Consider the following 19100-nt stretch of genomic DNA (forward strand, 5'->3'; position numbering starts at 1 on the left):
TAGAAAAAAACAGAGATTTTTCTTTGTCCCACTCCATGTTTGATTGATTGATTGATTGACGTGTGATTACTCGCTACGCGCGTGCGCTCGGGACGACTTTTGACAAAGAGCGTACTGACCGAACCGCGTAACACTCAAAGGATTCGCCAAAAAACCGACAGCCGGGTGGAGCACTCAAAGCGAGCAACGAGCGGCTCGTTGCTCGCTGGTTTCCCCGTAACACGACGTACTGACTGCACGAATGCTCGCTGTGTAACATTACATTACATGTTACATTACACCTCGTAACTTTGGTCAGTTCCCACCTTTAGACTATTTTTGAATGATGTGAATGGAGAAAAGCAAGATTTGGTGAATACTTGCAATGTACGTAATGCATTTGATACGTGTGTATCTGATGTAACGGATTATACAACTATTTGTTATTTTCAATGATTAAACGATTGTCGTACACAATATTATTTTATTTTTCTTATTATCTTTATAATTTAGAGTCGCCATTAGACTACAGATTTTCTGTATTTATCAAATTTTAGTTAATATGATTGGCGTGGGGCCTTTGGGGTGATTTTGTTTTTTCAATTGGCAAGCATCGGATGAGTAGTCCAATGACGATGATAGCCAATGAGATGAGTGCGGAGTGCGCGGATCCGCTCCAGTCCTTACGTCCGGGCGGCGGCTTTAAGAGATCGTCCAAACTAAAGGTGCGCGCGGCCCGCGGTTGGGCGAGGCCGGAAATGGAGGGCTTGCGGATACCGAGCCGCGTGAGCAGAGTGCGGGCCTCGCCGGTGCCGCGCCCGCCCCGCGCCACGCCAGCCGCTGTGGACAAACCGCCCGTCACCTCGCCGTCCATCCGATACCCAAACCCTCTCTATGTTTTCCTATACATCCAAGTACTGACCGATATCCGAATTCAATTGCATACTTAACTAACTATCTCTTATACTGTGATATCCTCCTCGTGTCCAATATATTTAAATGTAACTTAAATTTTAAAACCTTAACTTTTAAGTAAAGTTTAACATAACAGTAAATTTCAAAGACGATGGATTTATTACGAAAGTTATTTCTGACTTCCTTTATTGGACCAAGTGTTGCGAAGATTAGCCCGTGAGGTATTCGATGGACGGCCAGGCTCTTCTATTCTTGGACCTACCTCTCAACTACCGCCTAGTCTAACCCCTAGGGCTCCTTCTGGGGCACCGCGGCGTACCGCTGCCTTTCGCCTCTCGACGCTGTTTCACAGAAACACTAATGCAATCAGTAGTCCAACTATCATTGTCATCATACTATTTACTCTTTTATCAGAATCTCGGTATAAAGTATTTTTCGCATTCAAACAATTGTGGATAATGAAAGAAAATACTTATTCGACTACATTCGTGAGCACTATGCGGCTGATCGCATTAGTTTTTCCGTTAAGCGTTAAGTAACATTTAACCTTCATATTTCCTATACAACATTTAACACCAATATAAAAATTACACCTATAGCAATGACAATTAAAAGTTCCAAATTTCCCTTAAGTTTTTCCCTCCATAAACTTTCAAAACAAATATATTCGATCATAACAACTCTAAGTATAAGCTATGAATCGTTACATAAAATTTACTATTTAATTATCAAAAAATTGCAGAGTGAATTCGTGTGCATGTAGCTCAAAAGTCCAAAACACGCACTGAGCAAAACGAAGCTACGAACTCGTGCTATTTTTAAAATTTGCTGAAATACTTAAGTACCAAGCTAATTAGTGCTGACCTCTTTTGGAAACAAAAACTTGGAATGTTCACTTACGTCTTGCACACCTGTCCGCCTCTTCCGCTAGTAATTTTTCAATTTTCTCAGGGAAATGCCGTTTCGCACACCAAATCAAACCAACCATTCCTAAGACAGAGAACACGGCGAAGAGGCCGAGCCAAAATGGCTCTTGCATCATTCTAGCTCCCAATCCGATGATGTTCGGTGTTGGATTTGGCATTTCGCAACTGAAAATTACACAATGCAAATAATATTATAATAAAAAAAGACAAAAAATTTGATTTTTGTGAAATGGTTTATAAAATGTATTTATTTTCAGCCTAGCAAACTAATAAACAATTTGGTGTTCGTTAATCATTACGTAAATTTTTAAATCATAGTATAATACCTACACAAATAGGACTCTCCGGCGAAGAAAACGGGGAATGGGAGCATGTTAATGCTGGACAAAACTAATTTTTATTTATTTTTAACTATACAAGTTCTCTAACAGCTAATAGCCAATGCCATAGTTGTGTAACTTAATTACCGTAAAATAGGATATTATTATGCGAATTTGCTCATAAATATCAGTTAGGTGGGCTGAAAATTTCGTAGGATAACAGAAAAAATCTTTTGACGTGAGTTATGTAACCTAACATTAGTTATGTTACATATATTTAAGTTAATATTTAGAAGTGTAAACCAAACCAAATCATCGCACCCTTGAATCCAAAATGAGCCCTTTAGTTTTTCACACTCGTAAATTGTAATATAACATTCTCGTTTCCGATAATGTCCAATATCTTCACTTTAAACCGACAACACAATATCAAAAGTAAATTCTGTGATAAAATCCGGTCATAAATATAGAATGTTGGCTTGGATTGCAGGATTCAGAGGGGTTTTACTGAATCCTGTGAATTTCTGTGCCCCTTTCTGTTCTGGGTGGGAGGTACTTACCGTTTTCCTTTCCAAGATGGATTGCACTGACAGAGAAACGTTCCATCCTTTTCCAGGCAAGCGCCTCTATGATTGCACGGTTTAGATGCGCAGGGACGTATTCGTTCAGAGCATCGTTTTCCTTTATAGCCACGTGCGCACGCGCATTTGAAACCGACATCGTCGGGGTCTTCAGATAAAGAGCAATTTCCGAACACGCAAGGCGATCGCTCGCAGGCAGTTATCAAACAGAATACACCTGGAAAGATGCGGAAAAATATAAACTTTCTCTCAAAGATTTTTAATTTGAGTAGAGTAAAAGAAGTACACTATATTATTCAATAGAAATTGAGATAATTTAAGGTTTTGCAGGTAAATTTGAAAAATAAATCGTGTATTTATTTTAAATTAAATATCTTTTGATTAGTAAAGATATAAGTATCTTTATTAGGTCACAATATGGAAGAAGAAAGTAAGCTTTAATTAAGTTACATATATGTATATGTTAGTCAATAATTTAAAATGTTAGTTTTGATAGGAATAAATGGGCCGTTTAGGTTTTTCCCACACTCGTGAATTGTATTCTCATTGCCCATAATGTCCAATAGGTCGACTACACTTATATTCTTTATAGGTAACAGAAGTGTCACTTAGATTTAGTCAACCCCTAATTTTATGTAAGTTTATGCATTAAACGGTTGAAGCCAGTTGACACCCAGCTTTAAACAAAGTGTTTCATTTATCTTAACTCGAGTCAATGATTTTTATATAGTGTGCCGTGTGTGTGTGTGTGTGTCAGGGTGTGTCTGCAGTTTATGTAGTATTAAAATGCATTTAACTTGTTATTTAGGTAATATTGATTAGTTACTTACCGGTATAGTATCCAGAGCATTGGCAAAAGTTCTTGGTGTCATCGTTTGCGCAGCGAGCTCCGTGCAAACAAGGGTTTGGATAACATGACTCTATATTTGTCTCATCTGGGAGAAGGAGAATTTTACTGTGGTATTCTGGATCTGAAAAATAAATAAAATTGTGTTAAATTATGATTATTGTTTATTTTATTATAATGATTATTTTATTTTTAAATTAAATTAATTAAAAAAAAATTACATATTTTGTTGGTAGATATTATAGTTCGATCTCGATAGACAAGCAATTATGAAGTTTATGTTTTGCATATATAACTCCACTGATGTTGTGATACCTAAACACAGACACGTCACAAGAAACTAGTTTTGGATTAGGAATTTATTAATTACTAGCTGACACGGCAAACGTTGTTTTGCCATGTATATTATTTCTAAGTAAAAAAAATTTGTTTAATAAAAATAACTATCTACTATAATAAAAAAGAGGTTGTTCGTAGAGAGGTGAAAAGGTTTTTTTAGGGTAGACACCCCTTATCACTTAGGGATTTGAAAGATATATTGTAGCTGATTCTCAGACTTACTGAATATGCATAAAATTATAAGAATTGGTCGAGTCGTTTTGTAGGAGTATGGGAACGAACATTGTGACACGAGAATTTTATATATTAGATAATAATTCTACACTTACCATTTTTAACAATCAAAGAGACATCAATGTTAACAGGTCGGTCGGCAGAATGCTGCGTGACAACAAGTGTATGGAGATATGAGTTGATAACGAGAGGAACAGTAGCTTCTGAACTGCGCGTGAGTCGATTATTCTCGCATAACATCCACGTGGTCCCATTGTTGTCTGTGTAACTATCTTGTACCTAATAAAATGTGTTCGTATAATCTCTTATTTTCAAAAGTTAATATATACTATATAAAATATTAAATCACTCATAGAGCTCATTTAATTTATACCACTAAAAATAGAACAGTGGGCCTGTAATGCCAGTGGGAATGACTGGGGCTTAGATTTCTGTATCTGTTTCAATCTAATAGGCAAGTAGGTGATCAGCCTTTTGAGCTTGAAACACAACGTCGACTTTTTGGGTCTAAGGCAAGCTGGTATCCTCACGATGATTTCCTTCACCGAGCGAATGTTAAATGCGCACATAGAAATCAAGTCCAGTGATGCACAGCCGGGTCTCGAAACTACGATCTCAGGGCTGAAGCCAATTCAACTAACAATGAGCATTCCAATTTTTACTAATAATTACACTAAAAGCCTCAAAAAGAGCCTCAAAAGACTCACAGGTATTTTTAATAAACAATAGAATTCAGTTAAATTAAGAAAACATACCTCAATCCACCCTTTGCCATCACCGCACGGCCATACCCCAGTGTTGGGGACGAGTACAGTACTTGCAAAGAATACAGATAGAATAAATCCGTGTGGAGCGATTAGTCTAGTCCGGACTCTGGCGCGCGAAGGACCAGCGCTTGGCCAATTGGGAGACGAGATCTTGCCAGAACGAACGCCACCCAATTCCACCACGTTGGATATATTGAGGAAGCTAACTGTAGGAAAACGTATAGGTGATAAAGTAGGAATTTTTAACCAAAAAGAAGCTATAGGTACTTTAAAATAGCTTCCTCCTTAAAATATCCTTCAAAACCCTTATTAAATAAAAAAAGTTTGCTAAGATGACGAATGTTATTGTAGTAGTATAACAGTCTATGTGCCCTATATATCAACACTTCCAACACACATAAAATCGGGCATCGAACTTAAGATGCCAAGCACGTAAAACCTCAAGTCACGTAGCCGGCAAATAAAGGATACACCCTACTAGGAATAATTTCAATTAATAGTCACCAGTTTTAAAATGTGCCAGAAATCCAACTCCAGTAACATTTCCTCCAGTTTTCAGCCTCAATCGGATCACCTCCGAGGTGGAAACAAACAATCCATTGGTCAAAACATTTGGTTCCAGAAATGGGCGAATGGGGTCTATTTGTGGGTCAACTTGGATCTCCAGATAATTGTCTTTTGGGACAAGATTTGTTATGTTCAGAGGAATTCCATTTAAAAACGATCCGTAGCCAAAATCGAAGTAACTGATATTAAGAAATACGCGCTTTCCTGTAATTAAATGATATATTCTCATTACTTTAATAAATTGTAATGTTAAATATTCGTTAAATTGATCAAAGTATATAATTATCTAAATAAATAAGAGAAGTGCAAAATTTGTATTCTAATACTTTATTGTTTTTGATCTTACCTGTAGGAGCAAGAATATCCATAGTACAGTCCAGATCAGGTAATAGAAAATGAGGGTAGTTTGGGCTTGTGATTACTCCTTCTTTAGAAGTGAATGTTTTTGAAGGACAACCTGACAACTCTACCGCGTGCCATTTAACAAGAAACCCCGAACCTTGAACGCTGAAATTAAAAACCAATTGTAACATTTTAACTGAAAACTTTATTTTAAAGAATATTAATCTTAGCTTTGATTGTATGGATACGTATGTCATATAAAGTTAATATTTTCGTTTACCTATAATCCGAATGAAAATGCAAAAGCGCCTCATTCTTTGAGGAGACCCATCTAACGTCTTCCACTGTTCCGCAGTATCTTGATGATTTCATACTAATTGTATCTCGTAGCTGCAATAATTTTAATTAAGATTGGTTATTTAGACTGTAATAAATCTAAATCCTAGATTTTCTTTTATGCTAAAACAAATTTCTTAATTTTTAAGTTAAATGTTCAAGTTATACGTATGTATAACTAAGACCTACAAGAGATTTTTATTGCAAGGACAGTTACCAAAAAACGTAGTCATATCATCATCTTTTACTGACATATATATTCTATATGTCAGCAAAACATATATAAGTTAAGGAGCGCGCATTACGCTAGGAAAAATTCATGATTTCACCCCCGTCTCTCCCTACGCCCGCTCTAGTCACTAGTAAAACAAATGTATGCCTGAAGTTCGCGTGAGATGAGACGGACGATACAGTTATCTACTATATAAAAATAAGTCGGGTTTTCCTTCCTGGCGCTATAACTCCAGAACGCACGAACCGATTTCCACGGTTTTGCATTCGTTGGAAAGGTCTTGGAAAGAAAATTCAGGAAAAATTTCAACAGAAAAGCGGGATCACCAAACGAAATGTTACATAAAACGAAGCCATCTGGTGGCGAAACGGAGTTCGCCGAGTTTGCTAGTAATGTTAATAAACAATAACAGTATACAGTACACCGCCAGTAACAAACAGCTTTCGGCCAAACTAATGTTCTGTAATTAATTTTTTTTTGGCTTCATTAGCCTATCATATACTCGCCATGATTGAATAAAAACGAAATTAGGCAAGAGGTGACATTGTTTATTTTTGGATCGCGGAATTTATATTGTATTGTGCTTTTCATTAGAGTCAACCATTGAAATTATAGTGAAGGATCAATACATATTTATTGTTTTTAATTCAAGCATCACATAGATAAAATCAAATCTACAATGATTGATTTTGGTTAATGCCCGCTCTTAAAATAGTATACACATTGTAGTTTAAACTAAAATCACCTCAATATAGTCGTATAGACAATCTCCCTGGTACTCCAAATCAATGGTTTGGAAGATGAAGACCAGCCGCGTGGCTGGAGGTCCTCGTATCAAGGTGAAGTGGTCCAAGTCTGTGTCGTACAGCGCCGGATGGTGTGGACTGCTTATTACACCTAATACCAGCTTTGATATTATTATTATTGTCTACTGGTTTAATCTATTTTATGGTTATGATCATATTGAAATTGATAAGAATGACATATTACCTAGGCGCTCGTTATTAATACGAACAGTATTATATTCTAAATAAATAAAAAATCAATCAATCTAGGTAAGTAGGTGATCAACGTCCTGTGCCTGACACACGCCGTAGACTTTTTGGGTCTAGGGCAAGTTTCACGAAGTTTTCCTTCACCGTTCGAGCGAATGTTAAATGCGCACATACTCGTAGAAAGCCATTGGTGCACGGTCCGGGTTCGAACCTACGACCTCAGGGATGAGAGTCGCTCGCTGAAGCCACTGCTGCAATTGAGCTATTACCAATTATATTATACGTGTCTATTAAACTCGGCACAGACTTATATTTATGTGTCTTGGCCCCATAGTAAAATTCATAATTTCATGGAATGGTTCAATTACATTAAATATAGATTTAAAGAAAAAACTTTTTATCGGGATTAAAGTTATGGATTATTATAAATTTACAACTATTTAACATAATTTTAACACACCTTTTGTCTTCAGTCACCGTGCACGCTGTAAAGCACGCGAAAGGTCGGATAAATTTAAAATTATGTTAAATAGTTGTAAATTTATAATAATACATAACTTTAATCCGGTTAAAAAGTTTTTTCTTTAAATGTGTAAAGGTTATGTCAATCAAAGACAATACTATTAAATATATATATCCATTTGTAGAAAATATTTTGTTTTACTTATTACGAAATACAGGTGTAATGTAATAAAAGTTGGGTTTAGGAATATTAGAAATATAATCATACGAGACAGACATATTTCTACACCTGTTTTGACAAAGAACCCCAAAGGAAAACCAAAAAACTCAACCTACCAGAAGCTCCTTCAACCGTTTCATTCTTGACTAAGTACTCGGGTTTAAGACGTCGTTTGCACACGTAACCTCCAGTCACTGAACATTTGTGAAGCGACCAGTACAACCCGCTGGGCTGTGATGGCACTGGAGATGTTTTCCACTAAATAAAAATAATATAATTTACTTAATTTATGTCTGTGATTGTTGTATCCATATGAGGATGATTATATGACTTGTAACATATAATAAAAATGCTAATTTAACTCAAACCTTTGATATATCTATTTAAATGGATTAGCAAGTCTTAGGTGCTATGTTATTATTGGTTGGATTTTATTTGTATTTTTTCTTTGTTAGTAAATATGGCGCCTATGATTGGGCAAGGACAGTGTACCATCACCTTAGTGAGATCAGATGAAAGTTATGTAGAATAATAATTATATTGATATTTGTGATATCGTGATTATGCCTTAATGTATTTATTGTAATAACGGGCCTACCAAGTGTTTCGCTTAAGAAGAAAGATTTTTTATAATTCATCCACTAGAATACTATATTTTTCTTGCATATAACAGTTTGAATGGTTTGGTTATATTGAAGTGAAAAGTTCGTTTTGCTGCCCAGTATTTCCGTGCCAATTCCACTTAGGGTTCTTCAAGAAATGAGGATACCAATTCTTAAAAAGGCGGCAACGCATAAAAAAAAACAGAAATTAGATAAGTACCTGCACAGCTAAGCAAGCTTCATCAAACTCCTCCGTATCGTTGTAAGGCGGCCATGCTTGGTATCCTAAAGCGCTGCCGTCTACCCAGCTGAGTTCTTCATTAGCTAGATTACCGCCGAGCCAGTAGATTGCTCCAGCGCTGTAATCGCTGCTTTGTCTGATGCCTGACACAAGGAATCGTTCTTCATCTGACGTATGGACGGAGGCTAAATGCATGTTTAAGCCTTCGCAAACCTAGAATTGTATTAAGTTTTACTTAAAATTACTAACAGTAATTCTTAGCTAAGTTATTTATAAGAAATAAATAACTTAGCTAAGAATTACTGTTGCATACAGAAATATAATACAATTGACATAATTGAGTGAAAAGGAGGGCAAAGTTGTGGCCTTATCGCTCTCGAGCGATCTCTTCCAGGCAACCACCACAAAACAAAGCAATTAAAATATATGTGACAGCACATTAATAAAAAAAGGACACGTGAAAATGAAAAAGTGCGCGTGAATCACGACAATTTTAGATCAGTTTGTACGAAAGTTAGAGTGGACATAATGTATGTACATTAGAGATTTAAAGAAAGATAGGGAATTAGTTATAGTGTCGATCTTCGATTGTTACAATTTACAGAAACGAAACTTGTAATTTTTAGACATTCCAAGGAAAATAAGTCTCGAAACATTCGTATATTACTCGAACCTTTTCAAATAATTTCATAACACGATGTACATAACTAACTTACTCTAAATATTCTCGCTAAGTGAATGTAATTCTTAGAGAAATAAAGTATCTTTGAACCGAACCTATCGCGGGTTTATATGTGATATGTTATTTGTAGAATTAGAGAATGTAAATGTTTCTAATGTATATGTATTCAATTGAATTCATATTGCATTGTTACTTGATATTTTTTTCTATGATTTTTGGTGTAACAATTATTTAATCAATTACTGTCTAAAATTCGTAATATAGCGCGTTTAAACAATTCAAAAGGGCATTAAGATACAGAATAAGCCTAGTAGACTAAGTTTAGTCAGATGGCGACATGTATCTCGTTCTTATATATTAAGTTTCTCATGTAAACAAATGCATTTTTTGGTATGAGAAATAAAGTTCTTTAAACATAAAATATACTACTTTCAAGAAGCAGTAGGAGAGCAGTAGTCTTGCATCCTTTAAGATTCATTGTTGTCATTGTTTTGTCTTTTGTGTATGTAATATAATATTTACATTTTCGTGCCCCCGATCTAAGGACACTTTTATATTTTATATGTAAATTTTCAAATACCTTGTATTTGTGATGTGTCATATTTCCTTATTGATAAATAAATAAATATTTGCCAGATTTCTGACAATGTATATTTCTATCTATGGTTAATAAACTTATAGAAAAAAAACTACTTTTAAACGCATGATCTCAGTGTTGAGAGTCGCTCTCTTAACAACTATACCATTACTGTACTACATATTCTCTAAGCTATTAGAGTAAAATTTGTTGGAAAAGGAACCATACTACCGTTCCTAGAAAATACAATAAGAACGAGTTGTCCCTAGGGAGGCATTCAGTCAAAATAAGAGAACACGACGGGTATTGTATAAAGGGATATCTTTAGAAATAGCTCCGTCTCGTGTGAATAACATTTACATTAGTGAAATAAACTCGACAACTTTTGTGTTTTGTGTTCAGTGGAGTATGTAGGGTTATATTTCTAATTAATTGGCTAGGTTTGCTTTGGTTAATGTAAAAAAAGGAACCGCTTTTGTTTTCCCCTAAATGAGTATTTTAACTGTTTTCAAATTTGTTTCATTCGGCTTTGTTTTCGTAAAGAGAATAAGTAATTTCAAACAGGCATTTTTTAAATTATTAATTGTTTATTCTTCTATAACTTGAAGTTTTCAAAAGTTAAACTCAAACTCCAAAATATCTAAGTATACTTATGAACGTCAAAAAAAAGTTAAATTAATTGTAAATTTACATTTACTACCTTAGTTTGCAAGTCAAGGGCGTAAAGCGGGCAAGAAGCACTGGCAAGAAACTTTCGACACTCTTTTTAATCGCTAAGTTTTGAGTCATACAAATTGTTTCAACCGGAGCTAATCAATTCCAAGGATTAGGATCATTTAAGTATTCGTCAAATTTATAAAAAGCTTTATTGATTAATTTACGTTTAACGAGGGCTTTGAATTTATGTAGTGATAATTCTCTAATTTAATAGTATTACGTATTCGTAAATATATTAAATAATATAAAAAACAGATAATTTAACTCCCATGATTTAGTATAATTTGAATTCAATTAAATAGTTTTCTGAAAGCTTTCTCAATTCAGCTTGAAACTAGCAAAACAATTAAACATTGAAGAAAAATGGCCAAAGTTGGATGTTATTTACTACTTACATTTCCCATTACTGAAACTTCGAGTAACTCAAATCAAAATCCTATAATCAACAGTAGATTTAGTAAATCAGCCGAAGTTCCCCAAAGCTCGTTAGCGGATCGTATTGATTCCCTAACTTCACCCGGCTCGGGCGAAATGGACCAAAAAATTTGGCAACACCATTTCACACTTCGCTTCATATCTTCGAGATTGCTTCCAAAGTACTTTATTAGGTGACCTTTTGAATTGTTTTCACGTTGAATTTCAATACGAGTTTTGTTTTCTTAAGATGAAGTAACAAAAGTGGTTTTAAAATTTCGGTCTTTTATCAAACACACGTAGTTGTTGTTTTGTTCATATATTATTTTGAGTAATAAGGAGAAGTTCTATAGGAATAGCATATTTTTTGTTGGAATGTAATCAATATGTTATCAACAAATGAAAGAAGGAACTTGAAAACGATGTTTTAGTAATGGACTTCAAAAAAATAAGTTACTTTTATTTTTATATATGCATACTAGCTGACCCGGCAAACGTTGTTTTGCCATGTTACCATTTTTTCAGCTCAATAAAAATAACTATCTACTATAATAAAAATAGAGGTTGATCGTAGAGGGGTGAAAATTAGGGGTTGTATCTATTTTTTGTATGCTGTATAATCCGGTCAAATTAGACTAAAAAATAGGGGTAAGGTTACAATAATTCGCACTTGGCTGAATATTGGTAGGATTGCTCAATACACTATTATAAAGGAAATTTGAAAAGTCCTCATCGATCCGGCACGTGCAAAAAAAATTACTCCGGTTCAAAGATCACAAAAATGGGCTTTTCGCGATTTTCAGCAAAATGGTAAGTTTTATCATAAAATTAGTTTAGATAAAAATTGTAGATCAGATAATTATCTATAAAAAATGTCTAAATACTTTTTTCCTAAGAGCCACAGTTTTTGAGATATCACGATTCAAAAAGTTAAAAGAGTTGTAATCGTCATAATATGTATAAGTACACCACGTATATACATCACTGAAGCCGTAATACAAGCAAAAATATCGTTCTATCGGTCAGTGTGACTTACACATATAAAATATGAAAATTTCGGGTAAAAAAAATCCAGTCCTTTATTTTCTACGCCAGTGTAACCTTCAGCAACATCGCTCTGGAGTGAAAACACGTGTTTATTGTAACCTATTTTTTCTAACCTATTTCGTGCTGTTGGAAAAGACTGGGGTTGGAAGTTGGTCGACAATTCATTAGAGCCAGTTCAGACTTTACTTCCACCTGCACCAGAAAAACTACTAAACGCCATTTTTTGCAACTGTAAAAAGGGATGTAGTGCTAAATGTGGTTGCAAAAAAAGTTGGACTGTTTTGTTCTGTAGCATGTACTAACTGTCAAGGCCGGTCATGCTCCAATGTTGAATTGCCAACAATTGAAGATTCATTTGATGTTGACGAAGAGACATGCGATGTGTCATTATTGGGACAATTTATGAACACCCAGAATGAAGAAGATAAAGAAGAAGAATGAGAAGAAGGAGAAGGAAGAGAAGAAGAACAAGAGAAAGCAGAAGTTAATGATGATTTAGATTCAGACGGATAAATTTTTCTTATTTTTTGTAATTTACACCCCTTTCATCATTTTCAACCCTTGTCAATATCTACAGTTATTCAATAGTTTCAAATTAAACAGAATCATAAAAGATCAGTGGAATAGGCCTACCGGGGAAACCACATTAAAAAAAAGCGCTAAGTACACTACCTCAAAGGTGGTGTGGAAACGTGTGCATATTATGACGATTACAACCCTTTCAACTTTTTGAATCGTTATATCTCAAAAACGGTGGCTCTTAGGAAAAAAGTAATTGGACATTTTTTATAGATAGTTATCTGATCTACAATTTTTGTCTACACTAATTTTATGATAAAACTTACCATTTTGCTGAAAATCGCGAAAAACCCATTTTTGTGATCTTTGACCCGGAGTAAATTTTTTTGCACGTGCCGGATCGATGAGGACTTTTCACATTTCCTTTATAATAGTGTATTGAGCAATCCTACCAATATTCAGCCAAGTGCGAATTACTGTAACCTTGGATGTCTAAATTGACCGGACTAGTATCATAAAAAAATAAAAACAAAAAAAGGTTTAAAGAAAAAATTCTAAAGAATTTAAAAAAAAATTGAGGTGGACACCCCTTATCACTTAGGGGGTGAAAGATAGATAGTAGCCGATTCTCAGACCTAGTGAATATGCATATAAAATTTGTTAAAAATCGGTCAAGCCGTTTCGGAGGAGTATGGTAACTAACATTGTGACATGAGAATTTTATATTTAAGATTTACAAAAAACAATATTATTGAAATTGGGTAACTCATGAGTATGATATGGTTTAAGGCTTATTAGATATATATGACAAGGTGTCTGAATATGATTTTGATTTAAATAAGGTTTGGTAAGAGTAGGTTTAATAGTTATTAAGGGTTTTCACGAATTTCTGAAACCGGCTTGCCCAAAAACTCGACGGCTTGTGTCTGGCTGATCACCTACTTGCCTATTAGATTGATGGCGTAGTCCTGCTCTTTCGTGAATTTTGTAAACGTTGCTGACATTCATAAGCATGCTCTAAGAAGCATCTAAATTGAATAAACGTATTTTGATTTTGATTGATTGGTAAATGATCATGATACAGAAATCTGAGGCCCAGACTTCATAATGTTTTAGCGCCACGATTTTTTATATTTTTTATTGCGATGTGTATGTTACACAAATTTAGATGCTATTGATTTTATGAAGTCAGTAATAATATCTGTTCACAAAGACACTTATAATTTAAGATGATTTATAAATACAGTGGCATATCAAGCAAGAAATAGAGGAAAAGTCATTGAAAAATCTGAGTTTGCTTCATATTTTGGTTGCGAAAACATAAAACTACGTGTATTAAATAAATAATAAAAATATACGATTATAAATAAAGAATTGTTTTGTTTTATTTGATTTTTATTTTGTGGTTGTTTGTTTAATTTTTTCCTTTGAGAGATTGCTTATGTTCTAATGTAATTTATGTGTATGTGTGTTAAATTTGTGATGTCATATGTTCTTGTATTTTTGGGCATACACATTGTTTTAGAATGTATAAATAAATAAGTTGGTATTTTTATATACCTATAATATATCTGTATAGTATCTAGGTAAATATTTTTCTCAGGTATCAAAAGTTTTGTCTAAATGACTATAATGTGTTTGTAGCTAATTTAAATTATTGGAATCCTGAAAGTGTCAGTAGTATTAAAGATGTAGTAGAAGCTATAACACATTTATTATACAGGTTTCAACGTTAGGTCAGGATTGCCATGAACCTGCACTGTTCGTGAACCTTGCGTACTTAGTTAATTAGGAGCACATTAATGTACCGTGTTAAGCCTGGTAATTATTTATGTTTATTGCTGAACTTAAGTCATCCGCAAGTTATCTGGTATTCTGGTGATGACTTGTATCATTCCGAAACATAATATTAAAATTTTGAAGAGGACGAGTTTAGATAATATGATTAATTTAAACAAGAATCACAGGAATATTGATGTTTTTCGAAAAAAAAAAACAAATTGTATGAATTTTTAAGACTATATAAATCGCATACACACCATCCCACACATTCAAAAGTCAAATTATTAGTACAATGTGTGTAGTGTAATCCGTTTTATCTATATCATAAATTTAAAAATTGTTAATATTTGTATTTAAGTTATTATCAATAAATAGTCACATATGTAAAATAAATTAAAAATATGGACGAGATCTTAATAGATCCTGTAGTACATTTGATAAAGCAACAGCTTTAAATTAATTACTATAGTTTAATATATTAAACAGGCAAATTCTCGTTAATTCGAACGGTAACGTCGGTGTACGTCTAAAACGTGGAACTGCAAAGCTTTAATTATACAAACTCACCTGTTTGGCTGTAGTCCAAGAGGCCCGTGGGTATCCGGAGAAGAGGTAACAGTAGCCATTGAAGAGGATTTGCTTCGAGTCCATACATGACTGTGCTGTTGACAAAATGATGATTAAAAACAGAACATTATATTACAAAACTTCAATTTAAACGCGAATTAAATACATTTACATCATAATAACACAACGTTGTTTGTGCCTTTCAGCATTGTGTGCTGGCAGTGGCTCTCGCTTTATATCTGTTAAAGATGTATTATTTAATTATACCTCTTAATTAATTATGGATTAGGACTATGGTGTACATACGTACACGCGTTAGAAGTTATACATCTTTAGCGTAACAAGATAAAAATATTTTCAAAAACTTTATCTTTCGCCTCATATATACGTTTGTAGAAAAAACGACACTAACAATAGAAAAAACTAAAATATTGACTATAGCTTACTTCAGGGTGTCGGTATTTTGTGACGGTGTGCGCATTGTAAAAATTTACTCTCATCATTTTTCCCTAACGCGCCAAAAGAGGTATATCTTCAAAATACTTAATTAAAATTTCAAAGGTAAGAAATACTTAACAGTTCGTTAAAGCAAACGAATTGAATGATATATTATTATAGCATTTTGGTGAAGTGGGATCATAAGAAGATTACTTGAAGATAAGTCGAGCGATGTTGAAGTGAGAACCATCCACTCAATAGCCCTACACTGTATGACTAATTAATGGCATTTTGTCCAGTATTTTAAGATAGGTTGTGGAAGTAACGCAAAATGTTTGAAGTTGGAGAATGGTATGAGTTGTGAGGAAGATCAATCTTTTGTGCCTGCCATAACGAAAACAATATGTTCTGTGGAACAAAACCGAAACATTTGGGTCACTGGTTGGTCAGTTCAAAAACCAGCCCTGCCCTGCGATTCTGTAACTCACTTTTCGAACTCACACAGCGGTTTTCGCATCGGCGATCGCTCTCAAATCAGTCGTGAAGCAGTCATTTTATGATTTAGCATTCTGAAAAGGTGGAAGCTTGTAGTTTATTGATTATTAGAATGCCAAATCATAAAATGACTGCTTCATGACTGATTTGAGAGCGACCGCCGATGCGAAAACCGCTGTGTGAGTTCGAAAAGTGAGTTACAGAATCGCAGGGCTGAGCTGTGGAAGTAGATACTTAATTAAATGAACTACATAATAGAATAAATCCAATTGATAAAATATTTTTTTAAAACTTTGATTATCGATTTTATATCCTCTTAAGAGTTTAAAGTGGTTGTTTATATTTTAATGAAACTATGTATAGTATTTTTCATCATTATTTCATGAATATAGGGTATATTCATAAAAAAATAAATAAGTCTATTTGCACCGTATTAACTAAAGTACTCAATTTTTTCTATTCATTACACAGAACAAAACAGAAACAGAATTTGACAGGAAGAGACGAATGACCGCTTTAATTAAAAAGATAAAATATAAGACGAAAAAAGATAAATTTGATCTTAATTCTATGCAAATAAAGTCAACGATAGCAGTAGTAGTACTTTTTATTATGAATCGTTAAATTTGTTCAATGATTTTCTGTATTGAAAGTTTCGGCGTTATTTTAAATTTTACACTCAAACTTTAAACTCTTTTAATGTCACTGAATCAAGCCTATTTTAACAAACACGTTTTAGCTACACACACAAATACGCACCCATACCCTACACACATTCGCTCTGTAATATTATTGTTTAGTCTGTATACCATAATCGGCGTTTTGATTTTTAAAAAAAATGTATTATGTTTAGTAAGTTGTTAATTATATATCTCGATACTATAAGTATTTCTACAGCTGTTAGCTAACAGATTCACATAAATCCATTATAATCGTGATTTAACTATACTTAGTGTAAAAACATTCCCTTTTTCGGATTATCGGGCACTAAACCATTTTCCTCAAAGGAAAAACTCACGCAAATACATTTTGCAAGATTTATTACATCACGTCGATCGATTCCTTTTATATCGCAATTCCTATTAAATACATTGACTTAATAAAATATCACTGATTGAAAATTCATAAATCACATTTGTCAATTAATATTTTCCATTCGGGCTTGGTTTGTATTTGCATGAAAAAGAGAATTTTAATGGCTTTATGACTACATCACGTTTGCATAAAATATATTGTCTGTTTTTACTGCAAATTATTCGTCCTGACACACGAACATGGTATCAAAACATAATAGAACACTAAGACTGTTAAGGAACATTACCTTAGTTTAAGCTATTCATTAGTATTTTAGAAGATTAAGTGAATATAATATTACTTATTAGCTATAATTATTCTATAGACTAGATTGTAATTCATGTAAAGTCGCACTCTTTTTTGCGAATTTTATGTTCACTGTAACCGTCATATATTTTAGAATAGGTAGATTGTAACTTATACTGTAAAAAGGTATTGATGTGTTTTATTTAAATAAATTAAAAATAAATTAATGATCGTGACAGAGAATCATTAAGTTCAGTATGTTTATAGTTTTGTAATTATGTTTTTAATTATCTGATAATCGCCAATCATATACTCTTGTCAATAAATAATGTAATATACGATATTAGTATCGCAAATAAAATATTATTTTACTTTTTTCCTTACACACAAAAGATTATTTGAACTTTGTAAAGTGTACTTGTTGTAACTAGTAAATAAAAAATAAAACTAGCATGTATTCGAGAAACATAAGGATTATATTTAATATTAGTCCATGACCTCCGACGGAGTCAAGGCTTCCAATTTTTTCCATTTCTCTCATCTTCTCTCTCTCTCTCATCTTCGCAACCATTTCCCCACTGTCTCTTTTACTTCTCAGGTTTCTGGCGGGCGTCCTCTCTTTTTCTTACAACTGGGACATTCCAAGTGTCTTTTTGGCAATGTGACCGGCCCATTTCCACTTTAGTTCTAACTAGTACTAGTTAATATAGATTAATCATTAGTCAGCTTCGCAAATACTACGTAAATTTGGAAATGTCATCAATAGCAAATATACGAAACAGTATAAATTGAATTTTTGCAAGAAAACTCTGCAAATTCGGATGCTACACATAACATGCTCGAATGAATGAAACGGGCTAACAAGCACTACAAATTCACTTCACAACCATGTTCTTTATAATTACATTTCGAAGTGAAGTTCTACGTACCGGGGCATATTATTATGTTTTTATTTGAGCCCATATCACGGATCAAGTTTGTTTGGCAATGCTCAATCGATTTGCTGTATCTGCTGTATAAACCATATTGATATTTTTACAGATAAACAGGTCTTATCTTCTTGTCAGCAAAAATATATCAAAAAAATGTCTGTGACTCATCGCGTTAGGTCTCCATCCCTTTCTCTGTAACTTTCAATAGTGATATACCGACCTCAATGAGTTTTGCGACGTCAATGCTATGTTAAAAGATCTAAATTAAACTTGCATACAAAAACGTCGGGATCCATATGACGGTCGAATTTAAATTTATTTTAATAATGAAATAATAATAAATAAAATTGTAAATTACAGAGTAAAGATCCTTATAAACATCATTCAGAGTATTTCAAAGCCCATTCATCGTAATGGATAAAATAAGCTTCTAGATATTAAAACATCTACAATCTGCGCTTTCAAATCTCTATGGCGACGATATACTCTGAAATACGCTAAGTTATTCCGGCCGCTATGGATATATAGAATTTCTGGACCCCAACCACTTGGGACTTCGAGACAGTCAGTGGTTAGACTGGTCAAAGATCTTTGCTTTTGGTTGGAGAAACAGTACACCATCCTTCCACCACATAACCAACCTTTAGTAGTACACATTAATTCCACATGAATAAATATACCGTATCGCCGAAATACTGACTCGCG

At 33.8% G+C, this 19100-nt stretch overlaps 1 protein-coding gene across 2 annotated transcripts in view; it reads right to left on the bottom strand.

Moving 5' to 3' along the window:
• Positions 1-19100, bottom strand: part of LOC125057580 — a 198080-nt gene that overhangs the window by 7264 nt on the left and 171716 nt on the right. The window contains exons 11-23 of one of the 2 annotated variants that reach the window (XM_047661361.1): positions 15211-15305; positions 8885-9118; positions 8179-8320; positions 7131-7282; positions 6098-6207; positions 5822-5982; positions 5413-5679; positions 4897-5114; positions 4237-4420; positions 3552-3692; positions 2701-2938; positions 1795-1985; positions 667-819 (exon numbers count right to left, since the gene is read on the bottom strand). In XM_047661361.1, the coding sequence (XP_047517317.1) occupies positions 667-819; positions 1795-1985; positions 2701-2938; positions 3552-3692; positions 4237-4420; positions 4897-5114; positions 5413-5679; positions 5822-5982; positions 6098-6207; positions 7131-7282; positions 8179-8320; positions 8885-9118; positions 15211-15305 (2286 nt within the window). The remainder of the gene's footprint in view (positions 1-666; positions 820-1794; positions 1986-2700; positions 2939-3551; positions 3693-4236; positions 4421-4896; positions 5115-5412; positions 5680-5821; positions 5983-6097; positions 6208-7130; positions 7283-8178; positions 8321-8884; positions 9119-15210; positions 15306-19100) is intronic. The other variant, XM_047661362.1, reaches the window with a different exon arrangement.

This window comes from Pieris napi, chromosome 16, assembly GCF_905475465.1.
Source record: "Pieris napi chromosome 16, ilPieNapi1.2, whole genome shotgun sequence".
In the NCBI taxonomy this organism is placed as follows: Eukaryota; Metazoa; Arthropoda; class Insecta; order Lepidoptera; family Pieridae; genus Pieris; species Pieris napi.